The sequence below is a fragment of the Epinephelus lanceolatus genome, chromosome 13 (genome assembly GCF_041903045.1).
Source record: "Epinephelus lanceolatus isolate andai-2023 chromosome 13, ASM4190304v1, whole genome shotgun sequence".
Lineage (NCBI taxonomy): Eukaryota > Metazoa > Chordata > Actinopteri > Perciformes > Serranidae > Epinephelus > Epinephelus lanceolatus.
The window spans coordinates 37,676,761-37,695,949 of NC_135746.1; the positions used below are offsets into that span (position 1 = coordinate 37,676,761).

Sequence of the window (19,189 nt, forward strand, 5' to 3'; positions counted from 1 at the left end):
AGGACAACATGTATTCATGGTTGCTGTTCTTAAATTCTCCCCAATTTCACATTATACTCCCGCTTGAACATGCGCAGTTGTGAAAATTTTACTTAAGAAGCCTTTGTCGGTGATTTTTCACTGTAGTAATTCAGTTCGATTCAGTTTTATTTATAAAGCTGAAATAGAGGCATTTCAGACAGTGAGTGTGAATACAGGTGTTCCAGGTCAGACAGTAGGAGAAAAATAAAGTATTTCTTCACATTAAAACATGTGGGCATGTTCTAGTAGAACCCAAAATACAAGAATGAACCTTATAATGAGCATAATAGCTCCCCTTTAAACACCTTGTCAAAAGGAATAACAATTACCTCAACCACCACCAGAGTAAAGCAAAGGACATGATGATGTGATAAAATACTCGTTCTCAGATGGGCTGGTATTGTTTAGAGCAGCTCTACTCTATCAGCACTTTCACACCATCAGAGTGCCCTCTGGTCGCCATGCTGAGTGTGTGGAGCAGTGCGTGGGTTGGTGAAGCACTAGTTCAATCTGTCGTCATTTTTTTTTCCTATAATGCCTTTTTAACTGAGAGTCTTTGATCTGTTGTGTCAGTTCTGGGAAATGTTGCAGCAGTCTGATAAGTCCTGTTATAGAAGTAACAATATACAACCTTTTGTTGTATAGCACCTTTTATACATAAGATGCCACTCCAACGGCTCACAGACTGGCCTGCTCCAGCTGTATGCACTGACAAAGAGAGTTATGAACCAAGAGGAGGAGAATCATTTCCAATGTCATAATACAGCTGACTTTTCAATAATAACAGATTTAAGCACAGCATATCAAAGGAACATAGGCTGACAATTTTTTTTTCCAAGTCTGTCTTACAGGGTAACGTTGATATTTTTCAACCTATTTTCCATGTTTTTGTGACAAATGAGAATACATTTTTTTTTAAAATGCTCCAGTATTGAAAGAGAGGGCTGCAGCAGTGAACCAGGCTACAATTAGCACTTGTGGCGTGTGGAAACGTCAGTTTGCGTCCACTTGACGTCCAAAAAAAAGTGCTTGTTTCCGCCACTGACAGGCTCTGATTGCTATTCATGCTATTGCAATATCATGGAAAGGATCCCTTCAAAGATAGACCTTTCATTTAAGAGTAGGATCCTTTTTGTTTAACTAGAAACAGCCCCAAAATCGCAATCGCCAAAGCCACCAGACTCCATTTAAATAAACAGTAAATTTATTAACCTAAAACACCCTTCATTCAAAGTTGACAGCAACAAAATAAAACACATAGAAGCCATCTTACTTTGTCTTCCCACTGTCCCAACAATCACTGACTCCAATTTGGTTGAAATAAACCCTTCATTCACCCATTTAGATATGAAAAAATTCTGGTTCTATACCTGCCAAAATTACTGGTTATTTAAATGGAGTCTGGTGGGTTTGGTGATGGCGATTTAATGGCTGTTTCTGGTTAAGCAAAAAGGATCTTAGTATTTAACAAAAAGGTCTATCTCTGCAGGGATCCTTGTCATGATGTTGTCAGACACAACAACGATCTGATCCTGTCAGTGGCAAAAACAAGCACTTTAATCGGGCGTGCACAATTCCCCATTAACATTACATTGCAGCCTGTTTTGCAGCTGCAGCCCTCTCACTTAATGCTGGACCGGTTTCAAAAATTGTTGTTCCCATTAGTCACATAGACACAAAAACGAGAGAATACAGGGTCCAGGATGGATAATACAAAAGTTACCCTTACAAACAATAGTCTGGTGCCCATAGAAGCAGGTTGTTTTTTGCTTTGTCCACCTCTGATGGCATTAAGTACAAACTACAACAGTATTATACATCAAAGTTTTATTGAATGAACTGAAACTCATATTGGGTGTATGTGTGTGTGTAGGTGTGTGAGAAGGAGAAGCTGCTGACAGAGAGGAACCAGCTGAAGGCATGCATGGGCGAGCTGTGGGAGAACTTCTCCTGCCTGTCCCAGGAGGTGTGCAGGGATGTCCAGCTGAGCCCCGAGCAGGTCCAGTCTTTACACCACTACTGCCCCGTGCTGCGGCCCGCCAACTCCACTGCCAGCATCAACTCTGCCCACGAGCCCAAGCCTGCCCCCAGCCCCGCCACCAACACCACCACCACCACCACCAGCATCGACCTCACCGCCCACTCGGGCTCGGCCACGCCGGAGCCCAGCTTCCACGGGTCGCCCGGGCCCTCAGAGAGCGAGCCCGACTTGGCCATCAGGAACGGGGCGGACAAAGATACGGACGGCCGAGACGCCAGCTTGTACACTCAGTCAGGGCTGTCCGCGGAAAAATTCAACCAGACGGTAACGGTGGATTTTTGCCAGGAAATGACTGACAAATGTACAACTGACGAGCAGCCAAGGAAGGACTGTACTAAGTAGTGGTGGTTTTCTGTGTTGTTGTTTTTGGATGTTTTTTTTATTATTTAATTTTACTCTTCTGACAAACCCTCTCTCGGGGTTGCTGAGACGGTCAGCCTCTGCCAGTGTTCACTGAAAAACAAGCTTTGTTTGTATTTATGTCTTTTTGTGCTGTCTTTCTTTTTTTTTTTTTTTTTTTTGGAACGGTTGACACTAAAGTTGTCTTAACAGCAGCAATACTGTTCTCCAGGTATTCTCCTCTTACCATGACAGAGTGGGAACTTCTCACCAAACCCTTACAATGGTGCTATACCCACCCCGACAGCAACCTCTACAGTGGAGACTCTGTTCTTCATGTGTCACACATCACAACTCAAAGCTGAACCTCATCGGACCTAAACAGCAGCTCTCTTTGTCTCTCTGTGTACCAACAGTATCTCTGTTCCTGCCTTTCACATTTGCTCTTCTCTTTTTTTTCCCACTCTGTCTCTATCAATCTTCTCTACCTCTTCCTTTCTCGCTCTTTTTCTCTCTTTCTCTCTGTCTGTGGTTCTTCTCTCGCTATATCTCAGTGGCCCTTTTCGTCACGGCAATTCAAACTCAGGAAAAAGAAAAAAAAATCCTCTGAATGTTCAACCTAATTCATGGAAAACGAGAATACAGCTTCTGTACACGAGGAAGTTGCGATGCAGTTAGACTGTAAAATGTTCATATGCAAAAATGTCTTCAAAGCGTCTGGCATTTGTATTTCTGTACAGGAGAACTTTGTACAGGCTGTAACCGAAAACATTCCTCCTTTGCCTTCCTCAGCACTGAATTGAAAGGAAAGAAAAGGTTTTTTTCGCAGGCGGTTAAATGGCTATTTTTATTTCCCACTCATCAGCAATACCATTGTATTTGGATGTTGTAACGGTGACTTTCAAGTGCTTGTTTGGCAGAAATGTACATAGTATGGAGCATGATGACTGTAACAGTGATTTTGTACAGGTAGAGGCTTAGATGTTTCTTTTTTCACCGGGGTTATATCAAGCACCTTTTTGCTAAGGGAAAAATCTTTGCTTTGCTGTTTCCTGTCCTGCCTAATGAATGCTCCCCATCACAGTGGGTGTTCTTAAACTCAGGAAATCAGCTCGATAACACATGTAGACACACACACACACACACACACACACAGTACATACAGACACACGTGTCAACACACATGTCAAATTTTGAGCCCCATGCATGTATAAAAGTTAGACATTCGAGTTTTTAACGTGAGGCTCAGGCCAGCTCCTCTCCAACTTTGACTCCTCTTTAAATGTGAAAAAAAAGAGTTCTGCCTTGTGTTTTTTGGAGGTAAATCTTATTTCTTATCAGTATTTGAAGATGCTATTTGTGTACACTCTCGCTTTGGGTTTCTTCAGTGTTGCCGTTTGATGTTCGAAGACAGCAGAAAAGCCAACATCTAAGACAGATACTTTCATTTTTTTCAATTTGATGCTGAATAAAACACCTATTGACAAAAAGAAAAAACTATTGACTTAAATCAGGCACTTTGTTCCAGGCCCCAAGCGCTCAGAGCCATTTAGCACTTCAATAAGGGTCTTTGTCTTTGTTTCAGAGCCCTTAAAAGTCTCATTCTGGAGCACTTAAATTGGCACTTCAAGAGGAAACATCTTGTTGATATGATCATATAAATATACAATTCAAAAATATCTCTATAAAGACGACGTATCTGAAACATAAAAAGAAGCTAACGTTTTAGTAAGAGTGTTCACACCTTATGTATTTCTTTAGGAATTGAATAAGCTAATTCAGATTTCATTTGATGTGAAAGCAGTGTATGTGTTGTCCAAATGATTGAGTAACAATCATATAAGATAGTAACACGTTTGCCCTAATTGTGCATTTGTTTGAACATCCTCCTTTGTGATGTGCATGCATGCTGCCTATAGCTATAGGCTTAGTTAGTTTGTCTAGCTTCTGTTTGCCTCGTGAGTTCTCTACTGGAGCAGTCTGCTTTTAAAATGATATTTTAAAAAAAATTTCTATGTATAAACAGGCAAGACAAGCTGAATTATGTCAGCCCTCACTAGAGGCAGGCTCTCAGTATGAGCAGGGCTGTACTCTAGCACAGAGGTTGAATCCAATTGGAACGTGAAGCTTTGTTCATTGCTCGATAAAGCCCCAATCCCAAATGGCAGTCCCCGTTATCTTAATACATAGCTGGAGCTAATGTCGCCTCTAGGCTAGCTGTTGTTCTGCTAGCTTCTATTTTGGAAATTAACTACTGCTACAAGCCCCATCCCTTTTAGTGACATCATATTTTCAAGGTAATCCAAGCCGTTCTCATTCCCAGGTCGTGAAATACCTGTGCTTTGTAATGGCCTTCAGCATCTGATAGCGACACACAGGGCACCCTGTGTCTCTGTGTGACACACATTGTAACACATGGTTAATGTTGTGAGACATTGCAATAAGGTTTAGGTAAGAAAACTACTTGGTATGGTTTAGAAAAAAGATCTTCCTTTGGGTTAAAAGAAGTAAATTTGTTGTGTGGATCATGCACAGCCTTTGTTAAAATTACAAAGGGTTCAACTTCTAATAGAAAGGACTGCGGTAAATAGAAATGTACTCAAAATATGGACTGTAGACTTAATATACTCATATATAGCAGTTGAAATGGTGGTGCTACTCAGGCTATATTCAGACTGCAGGCAAATCAGATTTGTTTCTCTAATCAGATATTTAAGACTGTCGGTACTGTTTCTTGCAAGTGATCAAATCGGATTTGCATGTTTAGACATCACCAACCTGTCTGCATTGGTTGCTGTGGTAATGACAGAGGCGTCAGTGACTGCATAGCTATGCTGCTGATGCCCAAGCCCCCAGGAACAGTGGTGAGCTTTGAAGCCAATTTGACATAGTGGCCAAATCGTGGATTTACAACTTCCAGGTCTTGTCACATGATGTAACTGGGCCCAAAAAGACTTTCCTGTAGACTTAAAAAGTGAAAGAGACGTCTATAAATCACGGATGATTTTCTTTGAGGTATATCGGCTTCTAGTACAAACTCTGAAATAGCCCTTATTTAAATCATTATGTTGTAAAATTCATTAATAGCTGAATCCACAATTATCTCCTACTGTCATTGATGTGAGCGAGCCTGTGGCCAAGTGATAGGGAGGCAGGATAAAAGACAGTGCTAGTGCGCTTGTTTTATGGGTCCATGGACGTGGAAAATCTGACTGGGATGCATCTGTAGAAATCTGATTGGACTCACATTTCAGACCACCTCTGTGTGTAGTTTGGATCCATTTTGCAAAAACTAACATGCATTTCAAGTTGCATTTTGTCGTCCAGACATGATAAAATCAATCTGGACACAATCTGGATATGCCAAAAAACTGATTTGGGTGTGCAGTCTGAAAGAGACCTGAGATAGCCACCCAACTGGGTAGCCGCAAACATTTAGTTCCTTCAAAACCTATTTTTTGCCAAATAAATCTGGGATTTGGGCTTTAAAGTTTGGATGAAAATGCTTCATAGTTCTCCCCCTGACTTTAACTGATGTAAATTTTAGATGTAGTTTAAACTATGATCTCTTGTGTGAGACTGATCCTGTTATACAGCCAAACAGAGTAAGTGTATTTTATGAAACCTGTCTTTAAATTCTTAAAAAAGACAGGTGCATAGACCCATACATGCACAAACACATGCACACAAACACATATATTCATACAATACACACACAGTACACACATTGTGGCACAGCCTGAGTGCGGAGCAGTGGTGGTTCTTCATCGACTGGTGTGGTTTCTCGTGTTTGTTCAGCCCTTTATCCTATTTGTGCTCTTTTCATTCTTTTATGCATATTTAACAGTATTTTACCCATGTGGAGATTCTACCAGGTTCAAGCCAGAAAAACTAAGGTGGAACCATCTACATTACAGAAGCTTCATTTCTGCAAACATTATGCAACTCATTTTCTATTCAAGTACTTTTTGCTCAATCTTAAATTGAAGAAGCCCAGTGTTGCACTGGGGAGCATTGACTCTGACTTTGTCTTTCTGTTTGGAGAAAATGAATTAGTGAAGTTTGTGTTGTCGCAAAACTATTGTAACAAAGACCCCTGGGTGTCTCCTCAGATTTCCTATTAATACTACAATGATCACATTATTGTTTTTTGCATAGCAGAAGTTCTTTTATACCTGTTGAATGTTCATGATTCAACTTAACAAATCCCTAGATTACCACAGAGCTAAGATGAAGAGATGATACATAAAACAGAGGCTCCTGAAGTTCTCTCTCCAGTCAGAAAAGCTTTTTGTCTAGACCTCTAAGCTCTTCAAGTCTTGCTGCATGCTCCGACACTGACTGTTTGGTCAAAGTCCAGTAACAGGCATCCTCAGCTTCAATGGTGAGATGAGTCAATGTCAGCATCTGCAACATGTCCACTGTTGTTTAAGGGGTCACTTAAAAATATTGATATAAAATTCTCACATATGTCTGTGGCATCTAGTCATGCTGATAGTTTAGGTTTTTATTGGTTTTGAAGTATCGATCCAGGTTTTGGGATATCAGTCTATTGAGATTTCTGCCTGATCCAGTGGAGGAATTTCCTTTGTGGTGCTCACATCACTGAAACAGTGCAACATTTCTTTGCAGAAGTAGTGTCCTGTTACTTTGGATAATCATGTTGCTGTGAACAGTATTTTATTTCAGACAATCTCAAAACTTTGGTGAATAAAACCTAAACTATGCATGGCTAGGTACCACCGGAGCTAAGTGAGAAATTGTTTTGTTTTTGTTTTGTTTTGTTTTTTGTCATTTGGGTGAATTGACCCCTTAGTGTCTCAGGGTGCCAAGCATTTGAACCTGCTCTCTTTATCACTCTGAAACTGATTATTTTTTTACTTGCTTTTTTGAAAATCAAACAAAATGTCCCTTAAAATTTTATTATTTATTTAAAGCCGCATTAATTGTTTTAGGCCACTTGGGGGCAGCAGAACAAGCACAAAATTGACATATTGTAAAGTTTGAATGACTAACAATATAGCAAGGAGTTGCCTACTTACACATCGAGCAGACACAGAGCAACATTGCCACTCATTTGTAGTGGTGTTTGTGTCCACCTGATGAATGTAAGTCAAATATTTACTCTCTTTTAGCTCTGTTTTTGGTTTCCACCAGCTCCTGAGATTAAAATCTCTGCCTTTAGCTGCTAAATGCTCCACCATCTTCACCAGCTAGTATAGAATTTTGTATCTGTGCCTTTTGGTGCTTGGCAGGTAGGCACAATGAGATTTTCAAAACTTTTTGGTGAAAAACAGCCGCCTGCTGCTGCTGGAAACAAGATTGATAAGAGCATTTGCTGGTTGGAAGACCAAGCTAATGAGCTAAAAGATGATAAAAAGAAAAACTCTTAAAAGCAGTGTTGGTGATAATTGTTTGCTACCCAGCTGGTACCAGACGTCAATATGATGTCAGAAAAATGTTGGAACCTTGCGTCAGGTTCGGATACGATATCTTAAACGTCTACGGACGTTAGAATTGCATGTTGTGTGGACGTTAACATTATACAACAACATACCCTATGACTAAATGTCATTATTCTACTTGAGGATGATGTTTGCATTCAATGTATCCTCATGTATTTGTCTGGTATCCTATGAAAATCCACACATAATGGTTTGTATAATATTTTACAAATTTACGCCCCATGAATGACCTTATGTACTTAACGTAAAATTACTTACTTAGCGTAAAGTTGTGGAGGTTAGGTTTAAACATGTAAAGTTATGTGGCTAGGTTTCGGAAAAACACATGAACAATGCCCGTATCATGAGAGGTTTGGAAGACGTTGGATTTTGGTTACTTAACAGCACAACTTAAAACCAACAAAATATCAACATTATCTGTCATCAGTATTCTACGACAAATTGATTTTGGAATTAGACGTTGTCCTGACATTGAATTTTTGTCACCCGACATCACAACCTAAATTCAACCAAATATTAACATCTAAGGACATTGGTGGCCAGCTGGGTAGTTTGTCACTGTGGGCACTTCCTTTCACATTACACATAGTCACGTGATCCATTGTTCATTTAAACTTATTTATTAATGCAGCTTTAAAATATTTGTAACAGTAATTATAATCATGAACACCTAAAATGAATTGAAGAATTTGATACTTAGACACGAGGAGTCCTCCAGGCTACTTTTTTGGTTACGGCCATTACAGCAGATTGCTGTTGCTGTAACCGAATGCTCGTACCCTTTTGCTGTGTATTTGTCTTGTTTAGTTGAAACATTTTTTTGTTGCTGCTTCTCTGAAACAAACACTGGCTTTTCAACTCCAAAGGTTGTTCTATAAAAGAATATGAACAAAAACATGCCTTTCTCAACTTTATTGGAAAAAAAAAAAAATCTGGTTTCCTGGTTGAACGCGCAGGCTGAGATCATTGAGTAAATATAAAAATGGAAAATGTTTACAAATAGGTGTCATGTCATGTTTGATCAATTTTTGCTATGTAAAAATAGCTTGGTTCAATTGGACTGGTTCTTGGTGTTGTGTAGAGACAAAGTTTCCTCACCTTGTCTTTAATCCAACTTTTGGGATAGGTCAGCATTACATGGATACAAATGCACCTCCGATATTTGCCTTAGAACTTGCAGAGGCCATAGTTCACATTCAAGTGAAGTGAGTGTATGCAGGGGTCTGGGCCCCCATCCCTGAGTCACCAGTGCGGACTTTCTCACACTTATCTACCTGTGAAATCCTTCATACCTCTCATAACTGGTCAATGACTGTATCAGCAAACTGCATCAGGTGTTTTTTCTACATGCTTTTTACACAGATTATATGGATTATTGTATTAGTAGATTTTGGTGCATCATTTTTAATGTAATAGCTCTTAAGCTTGTAGTTCAAGTTGTTGTTTTTTTCTTTCATTTTTCTAGATGACTGTTTTGTGTTAATATTGTCAATTTGCTGTTATTTGCTTATTCTCTACTAAGAGTTCTTACCTTTATAATTTTTAAATGCTACATGACCCTAATTAATTAAAATGACTTAATAACCATTGTAAATACGGTATTGTGCAAACCCCATTTTCATTCATTTCAATTGCTAGTGTTATATAAATGACTCTTTTGTCTAGACACCATTTCTCTTTATGAAATAAAGAAACATGCATATCATGTTTGGTGTTTTGTGGATGTTTTTGCAAAAGCATGACGAAATGTTGGTCAGTGTCAAAACTGTAGTAACTTATCTGTTTGGCCACTTGAGGGCAGCAGAACAAACTGCACACCTGTCTTTTCCATTGGATTTAGGAGTATTGCAGAAAATAAGTTCTAATAATCTTTACAAATGAACACCTGTTTATAATATTCCAAGCCTAAATGCTGTTGCCAGAAGTAAAAAAACTGTCAGGCTATGAACAAACTAAACCACAGTCGCATGACTTAATATCCCCATTACACGAGACTGTAAAGCTGTTTAGCCACTTGTTAGCAACCGCCTTTTTTAAGACACATAGCCTGTGTTGACATAGTGTGGTGTTTGTCTAAAGTGCCAGCATCCTTTTCAATTGTTCCCAATGATGAGAGAGCATATTGAGATGCCTAGAGAAAAAGCATCGCCCCCAGCGTCGTTTTTTAGAGCACGTCACCTTTTTTGTGCGGCTACTCTCAGTGCTTTTGGTTGAACATCTTTGAACTTTTTAGAAAGGCGCCAGTGATATTACTGCTACTCCTGTAGCTAGGCTACTGTCAAGCTGTCTCAGAGACAGAAAAGCCCATGTATGAGAGCAAATTGTCCAGCGGACACTGGATATTGCTTGTAAGTGTTGTGCTTTTATCACTGTTCTCTTTGTAAGCTTGTTGTTAACTGTGTAGTCAACCTTCTGTTAATGTAGCATCACCTTAGCTACCTAGCTAATATTAGCGTCAAAACATTGTTGTCATAGAAACATACCCATGTGGTGAGATGAAGTGCTCCCCAGCGCCCTGCGACCGCTTTTCTGCTTAAGACAAAGACACTTGTGAACACAGGCCCTAAGAGCTTCATGAGCAGGGTATTTACTGACGTATTTAATGTTGAAGAACAAAACATGAAAATCTCTTAAACTTGTGTTAACTATGGATTTTAATTAGGCATCTCACAAAAACCTATTAAAAAAATCCATTGACTTTGAGATGAGAAAACCAGGAGTGCAAAAATGTTCTTACGTGGACTCTTACCTGAAGTCCTCTATAGACTGTTTAAAGATAATGAATGTAGCCATATAACCTCACCCAATGGTTTCTTGACTCTTGCTGTGTGTTCCAATACACAAAGTACTAGTAGAGGTGGGACCAAGTCATTGTTTTGCAAGTCACGAGTAAGTCTCAAGTCTGTGCACTCAAGTCCCAAGTTAAGACAGGCAAGCGTCTAGTCAAGTCACAAGTCATAAACTTTGAGTTTTGAGTCCTGAACAAGTCATGATGTACTCCTCACCAAATGTAATGCCATTTTAAACAGTGATAAATTTACAAAAATCATTAATGCTTTTTAAAATTTGCATGTATGTATTAAAACAACTTTAAAAAAAGTTTCTCAGCTGTTAAGCGAATGCATTAGCTTGCTAACTCTGTTAACATTAGCCTCAACTGACTTTTCTTTGTGCAACTTCAAATGTCAAAGTTGGAAGCATAGACTGTAGAAAAATAATCGATGTAGCTACCATGACGTCACCCATGGGTTTGTGGGCTGCTGTTTTGAAGCCTAGAGTCCTGCATTTCAGCCGTCACCATCTTGGTTTTTTGGAGTCAGAAGTGACCATATTTGAGTGAGAGGCTTGAGCTGTGGAGGAGCAAGGAGTGGATCTGATTGAGATGCTGCCCTTACATAAGTGTAACTTAAGGCCATAATAAAATGCAAATGGGTGACTTATTAAGAAAAATTTAGCCCCCGTACAATTGTCATGAATGTTGAAATTAGCCAGCAAGACAATTTTAATGAGCATTTTAGTTTGACAGTCAGATGGAGATTTACTCTGTTTTGGAGCCAGCCTCAAGTGGCCACTCAATGAACTGGAATAAAATTTTTCAGCGTCAGAGGTTGCCACTTGGTTGGAAGTTGTTGCGTTTCTGTCAGGCCACGACGATTGCCCCTCCGCCTTATGGCCCATTTCCCCCGGTGGTCACTCATGGTATTGCAACAACAACAACAAAAAAATTAACATTTTCTTCACAGTCCACATTTAGCCTATAAAGAGATGTCTGTTAAATTGTTGACACCTAAAACAAGGTCATTTAGACTCTTTTATTATAAATTTTTGATCCATGGAGGGCTAATGTTTCTAAAACTTTCTTGGAGCTGAGAAAAGCAAATTATAAAGCTGCGACATCATCACAATGTGAAGTCTATGAGCCAAGACGGAACTCCCGGGTTGGGCCAGCAGGAGAAACAATACTGCATAGGCTGACCAAACGTCCTCTTTTGCCCGGACATGTCCACTTTTCACGTCCCGTCCGGGGTGTCCGGGGGGTTTTTATAAACTGATGATAATGTCCAGTTTTCCGTGTGTTTGTGTGTGTGTGTGTGTGTTAGAGTGTGGCTCGGGCAGCATATTTCTGTCCGAGCCCGAACCGAGCCCGACATTATTTAATGACCAAAGCACTGAGTTTGTGTCACACAGTGGTTACAGGCTATTTAACAGGCCGGGCGTGCACTGTGGGTGCTCAGCTGCGGAGAGGGAGACCTCCGTGTTTGAGACAGGAGCGGGAGGTCCGACGCTTCTAGCGAGAGGAGAGGGAGAAATAAAACAAAATAAGATAAAATAGGAAAAACCTGTCTCCCTCTTTTATTTTATTTTCAGCGTTTAATCAAGGCGGAGGCGGGCGGCTGGAGGTCCAAGACTTCCAGAGAGGAGAGAGATAGAAACAAACAGCCAATGTTTGTCTGTGTGTGTTATGTTCAGGTGTTGTCACGTAGCTAAATAACAGTGCCCAAGCAATAAACAGGACAGACAATAGGATTTTATTTATTTTTACACTATAAGTAGGTCAAAAGGCTCAAGTTCAAGTGAAGTCACAAATCATGGGTGTTAAAGTCCAAGCTGACTTGTCTGACTAGTCTTTTTGATTGTGTCGAGTCTTAAGTCATCAAATTTGTGACTCGAGTCCACACCTTTGGTACACGCAGTCTGCTATAATTTTTTCAGTAATGCTGTATGCATGTATAAGTATACAGGTAGACTTTTTAACCCAGGAGAAAGGCCATAGGGTTATCACTGTCAGACAAGTTTATGCTCAATGGACCATGAATATGCACAAGATATTTGTCAGAGATGGCTGCCATCTTGTTTTTACATGGATTAGTGTATTGTGTGCTTACTACTACTAGATGGCACAAAAGTCTCCACGAATGAGGACAACAGGTTAAATAGAATGAAGTATAAGGTCAAGTCAACCCAAAATCTGATGCCCTCATATGAGGACACAGGGTCTCACGAGTCATTCTAGACTGAACTACATACCACTCAGACAAAACAGTTTGCTCCTGTTGAAGAGGGAAATGTATTTAATAGAAAACAAACAAAAAGAACAGGACAACAGAAATATTAACAATAAAAGCTTGAATTTGTTAGATATATTCATAAACAATATTAAATTACTTTCAGTCAGAAAAAAAGCTGAATTTGAAGAGCCCTTTTCTTCCAGCTCATTCTGTATGATAAATCATAAACACTTGATAAGAGAGTTTCCTCTTTTTGTTTTTAATGTTTTTTATGTGGTTGCACACTCTTTAATTACAATCTTAAGTCAAATATTTTTGCAATAGGCTTTTGGTCTCATTATATGAGCAGTCACATTATGCTTTTAGCCAAATATAATTTTGATTCATATATGATTTAGCAAGTGGCTTGCAAACTATTAATATAAAAGTAATCAAAGCTGGAGATATCATTTACATAGTACATGAAGCAAATTATTCATAGTATTTTGTTTGTGAAATGTTAACAGACTTTAACTGAAGCTCTTAGTCATGCACAATACATAATGTATAAACATACTGTGAACACATAATATAAAGTTGCAGTTGAGAGAAAGGATGGGATTTCCTTCAGATCAGGATCCCTCAGTCTCATTTAAACTTCCATATGCCTCTGTCTTGGTCACAAAACAGTCATTTTCAATTTACTTTTTCATGATTGAAGACAGCTCCAGAATCATGCTCTGAAAAAAAAGAAAGATGTGTGGACAATGCATGATTAATATTCAAATAAAAAACACAAACACATTTCTCTTAGCAGCTCCTGAAAAGCTTGTTTTTCTGACCTTAACTTTTCACCATGCTAATGACACAAAAGTGTACTTCAAGCAACAATTCTGGTGATATTACATTGCAGATTTTAGCAGTTTTGTTTTGTCTGGACTCCTCTTGCTTGGGGCTCAGTTTAAAACAAATAATGTCACTTAGTACTATGCACCTATCAGCATTTAGCAATACTGCTATCAAAATGTGCTGACGGATGTGGGGTTAGGCATTTTTGATGATGCTGATGCACTTGCTTGATTCTTGCACATTAGGTGTTATATCGACATGGTGCAAGTCACATTGCATCAAAGCTTCAGCTAAATAAATGGAATGAAATGTAATGGGTTGCTGCTCATATTGCCAAACCACTGTCAATCAAATCTGATTAAACCACACCTACGGAGTTCTCCTGAAACAGATTATTTAAATTAAACAGAGCAGAGACTAGATCAATGAAGAGATTTCCAGTTTTTGAGATTTTGCCTCTACGCAAACGTCTACGGTCTGCTCTGACTGGTCAGTGTTTCTGGCTCTTCCGTATCTGCACACATGACTTCTCTACATTATTATTGCAGCCAGGAGAATGACTGTAATGCTGTAAAAAATCACCAATAAAAAAATATTTACATCTGGACATGTTCCAGAAGTAATTTGGTCTAAAATCAGGGAGAAATCAACAACATCGGCAACCAAAATTACATGTTTGCATGTTAGCATGTAGCTACATGTAGCAGCGTATTGCAGCCAGGGAATGACTGTAACAGAGTATAGCAGCACTTTCTACCATGAAAAATCACCAAAAGCTTCATAACCAGATATGTTCCAGCAGGAATATTACTTACAATTGGGAAGAAATGTACACAATTAGAAACCAAGATTACATGTTTCCTTGATGTTAGTATGTAGCTATATGTAGCAGCGTATTGCAGCCAGGGAATGACTGTCACAGAGTATAGTAGCACTTTCTAGCATGAAAAATCACCAAAAGCTTCATAACCAGCTATGTTCCAGCGGGAATATGACTTAAAATTGGGAAGAAAGTAACACAATTAGCAACAAAGATTACCTCTATGTTTCCCTGATGTTAGCATGTAGCTACATGTAGCAGTATAGTTGCAGTCAGGAAATTACTGTAATGTAGTAAAGCGGCATTTACTAAAACCACCCGTGAAATTCTCTAAACCAGGGGAAGGCAACTTGTGGCTCTTTGGCCCCTCTCTACTGGCTCCCTGTGGCTTTGACAGAAAAAAATATGGAAAAAAATAACTGTTAGGTTTTTTTTAACATTTCAATTTTCATTTATTGTTGTAGGCCTAAAATGATTCTTACATTCTTCAACTGTAAAAATGCATAGCCTATACTCCGATTTTAAAAAAATGTTTTAACATTTTGTCAATAAAAATGTGCGTCTGGCCTGGTGCTTTTTCCTCTAAAAACATCACTGAGATGGCTACAGTGGTCATGAGTCCTCCTTACTTTTAAACCAAATCCAAACCAAAATCTTCACAATCGCATGTTCCGGCAGGAATATGGCATAAAATCAGAGAGAAAGTAACCATGGCAACCATGATTACATGTTTCCCTGGCGTTAGGATGTAGCTACATGTAGCAGTGTAGGTTACATGATGTAAACGCTAGCAGTAGCATGCCTTGAGCAGATGACCATATAAGAAATCCATGATGAACTGACAGCTTAGAGTGAAAGCAGAAAAATGTTGGAAACAGAGTATTCAGAATGGTCTGAAGCCTGAGGTTTTTCTCACAGGGAATATTTTTTTACATACGTTTACCTCATTATTTGAAACTTTGGCTGCATTTTAATATGAACATCTGACATAGTTACATGAAAGAAAATAAGAAAAAGCATAAGAGATCCCTTTAAAGAGCAACTTAACAGCAGCTAAGGATCTGAAAGTTGTACTCCGAGGTTTGTTGATACACTGGGACATCACTAGTGGTTGTTGTTACAGGTGCAATAGAGCGCACTTCTGACCACACCAATCAAACAGATTTAAAGCTTTCAACCAGAGAGGGCAATGAATATGAAAGTTTTAAAACATATAAACAGAAATAAATCAAAGAAACTAAATCTAATTAAATACAAAACACATTGTTGTATGCTTCCTTTTTATATGAGACTTTATTGTGTCAGACATAAATTTAAAAAAAAAATGAAAAGGCTAATTATTTAGCCTCTGTCACTAATAACTGAAAGTAGATTTTCATTGTGACATGAATTGGCAAATTACTTGTCCAAAAAACGGAGGTGTATTATGTTTCAGTGCTGTCCAGCAGAGGGTAGCATAGACCTACCAATACCACTTGTAAATGCAAGGCACTGTTATTGGTTTTCATTAGAAGGTTCAAGGGAGCTTTTTCTCTTTTAAAATGGAGACAGCCCAGGGAAAGAGCATAGTGTCACTGACAGGAGCATGGCAGCCACATATAAAAAGAGAATACATGTGTATGTGTGATTATATTCACTTTATTTCTTTGTTTGATTTGGTTTTATTTGGGTGTTTTGAATCTCCAATACCTGAAACACTGTTTTTCAGTGTTTTTCAGCGTTGTGTTGAGTTACACTTTAAATGAACTGTGCTACTTAAGTTGTACTTTTTACTATCAGACAATTGTTGCTTTAGGGAAGATAAAGCTACATAAAATGGTCATTCAGATAAAACTGGATGACCATTTTCTGTTCTCACCATGGACATCCTTCTCCCGCTGGCTGGAGGCGGCGGGGTCACCACTGGACTCTCTATCTGGTTGAGGTGCTGGGCCTCAACATCTGCTCCACTCTGAGAATCTGTGCTGTCAGACGGATCGGCCAGCTTGCCCTCTGATAGTCCTCGGGACATAAAACTGCACTTCCTGGCTGAGGGGTAGTGGTCACTCTCTGGAGAATCGCTCATGTCACTGAGCTCCTTACAGACACTCACTCTGCTCTGCTTCCTCTGCGGGTTCTTCAGGGCAGCAGGGATCTCCATGTGGCCAGCCATGAGTGTGGGCCGAGGTCCTGCGTACTGGGGCTGGCCTGAAACATGAGGTTCATTTGACTCATCACTGCTGCAGGAGGGCTTTCTGTTTTCCAGAGTGTAGCGCTGCTCCATGACAACCCCCAGCTGCTGCATGTCAGCTTGACTCTGCAGGTATGTTTGTAAGGGTTGCTGGGTGGAGCTGTTGGACCCCTCTTTATTCTGAGGGGCTGCTGTGGCCAAATTCAAAGGCAGAGATTCCCTATGAGCCATCTGTGTGAGCTGCATCAACCTCTGTGGTGAGGAGTTTGTGAGCACACAAACCTGCTGCACCATGGAGTTTTTCTTCGACCTGCACACACTGTCATCATCTCCATATTTGTATCCATACAAGCTTTCTTTGATCTTCTTCACCCCCAGATGGAAAATCTCCAGGAGGTTGAGGAACAAAGAAACGCCAGCGATCACCAGCATGAAAACCATGAAAATGTTTTTCTCTGTTGGCCGTGACACAAAACAGTCAACACTGTTGGGGCAAGGCAACCTCTCACATTTGTACAGAGGAGACAGTCCAATGCCGTACAGGGCACACTGACCTATAATAAAACCCACCTCCACCACAGATCTGGTTAAGATATGGAAAACATATGTGCGCAGCAATGAGCCTCGAAGGGGAGCTTTCCTTACTCTCTTCTGTTCGTCTAGTTTCCTGAGCTCTCGCTCAATTCTCTTATGGTCCTCCTGGATGGGGTCTGTCCCCTCCAGCTCAGCTTTCAGACAGGCTTTCTTCCTGTGCCTCTCCTTCTCAAGGGTCCTCAAACGGTACAACGCGTGCCCCATGTAGACCAGAGACGGAGAGGATACAAAGATGATCTGCAGCACCCAGTAGCGAATGAGGGAGATGGGAAAAGCCTGGTCATAGCAGACATTCTTGCAGCCGGGTTGCTCTGTGTTGCAGACAAATTCGCTCTGCTCATCGTCCCAGACGTCCTCAGCCGCAACGCCGAGCACAAGCATGCGGAAAATGAAGAGGATGGTGAGCCAGATCTTTCCCACTATGGTGGAATGAATGTGGACCTCTTCTAAAATACTCCCTAATAAGTTCCAATCCCCCATCTTCTGTCATATTATTATCTGTCAGTGAATAAAGAACAGAAAAAAGAAGTAGTTTGTAGGTTTTTCATCACATGGAAAGAGAAATTCAATGAATCAGGGTTTTACTTACAGGTTTTCTAGGGTCCTTGTCTCATGTGCTTCAGCATAAAGCCATTGTAAGAGAGCAGATTCATTTGTGGAGGCATCGGGGCTCATTTGTCGTCCCTCGAAGACAGACAAGACCCCACTGTGCACTGTAGCTGACACTATTTCAATGCTGTTGCAAACTAGGACTCCAGTGTGAAGCCATTGATCCACCACATGGCACTATAATGCCCCGAGGTTAGTTTTACCCTGACACTTTTAACAGGACAGTACACTGAAAATAGCACCAACAAAGATGTCAATACATGGGCATGAACAATGTGTTCAACTTTCTTGCTTACAAAGTACAATAGCATTTCAACAGTGTGCTTTCAACCATTTTGTCCCTTTTTGACATGCACAAAGCCAGCGCTGTAAGACATGGTTATCCCAGTTTGGTGTGGGCCAACTTAACTGGGCTGCAGAGAGCCCTGACCTTAACTGGAACCAGAACTTATCACCCAATATCAGTGCTGGACCTCACTAATGCACTTTTGACTGAATGGAAGCAAATCCATGATATAACAGCACATTGATGCCGATGGCTTTCACATGTTTAACCACAGCGGTTAAATGTAACTAAGTACATTTAACTCAAATGCAGCAATTAAAGGTCCAGTGTGCAGCATTTAGGGGGATATATTGGCAGAAATGGCAAAGAACATAAGTATGTTTTCTTTGGTGTATAATCACCTGAAATAAGAATTGTGTTTTTGTTACCTCACAATGAGTTGTTTATATCTACATAGGGAGCGAATCCTTGTTTACAGAGATTGCCATGTTGCACTGCCATGTTTCCACAATAGCCCAGAGCGGACAAACCAAACACTGGCTCCAGACAGGGCCATTCACATTTTCCCATTTTCACTTGGGACACCATTGTTAGAAGCCTCTCTGTCATGAGAACGTCAGAAAAACACTGATTTGTAACGTGAAACTGCTTTATTCAGTGTTTTGTCTGTTTGTTTTGGAACAAAGAGACCTCTGCAGACAATTCAGCTCCTGTCAAAGACTTTCTGAACAACTAGTTCAAAAATAAAATGAGCCTACATAATATTATCAGAGAAGATAGGCGAGCACACATTAACAGGTGCTGGACAAGCGGCCTGTCTGTGACATGCCAAACAGTGCTGGAGAAACTGATTTGTAACATGGAACTATTTTATTCAGTGTTTTTTTTCTGGTTTTAATCACCTGGTCCATTTGTTTCAGAGAGTAGTAGACCTCTGTGGATGATTCGGCTCCTGGTAAAAAACTCCTGAACAATAAACACTTACTGAATTCTAACCGGGAGAAGTT

General features: G+C 40.0%; 2 protein-coding genes across 4 annotated transcripts in view; one reads left to right on the top strand and one right to left on the bottom strand.

Annotated features, from left to right (window-relative positions):
• Nucleotides 1-9,571, top strand: part of bach2b (BACH transcriptional regulator 2b) — a 136,189-nt gene extending 126,618 nt beyond the window's left edge. For all 3 annotated transcript variants that reach the window (XM_078174085.1, XM_078174086.1, XM_078174087.1), the window contains one exon: nucleotides 1,895-9,571. In XM_078174085.1, coding sequence (XP_078030211.1) covers nucleotides 1,895-2,404 — 510 coding nt within the window. In that variant the 3' untranslated portion in view covers nucleotides 2,405-9,571. The remainder of the gene's footprint in view (nucleotides 1-1,894) is intronic.
• A 6,771-nt stretch (nucleotides 9,572-16,342) lies between these two features.
• Nucleotides 16,343-17,779, bottom strand: gja10b (gap junction protein alpha 10 b). Its single transcript, XM_033649031.2, has one exon. It carries the CDS (start codon nucleotides 17,765-17,767, stop codon nucleotides 16,343-16,345), a length of 1,425 nt encoding a protein of 474 aa, XP_033504922.2. The 5' UTR covers nucleotides 17,768-17,779.
• Nucleotides 17,780-19,189: the final 1,410 nt, after the last annotated feature.

Excerpts from the sequence above, each read along its gene's own strand:
- gja10b (XM_033649031.2), bottom strand. The coding sequence starts at position 17,767 with ATGGGGGATTGGAACTTATTAGGGAGTATTTTAGAAGAGGTCCACATT.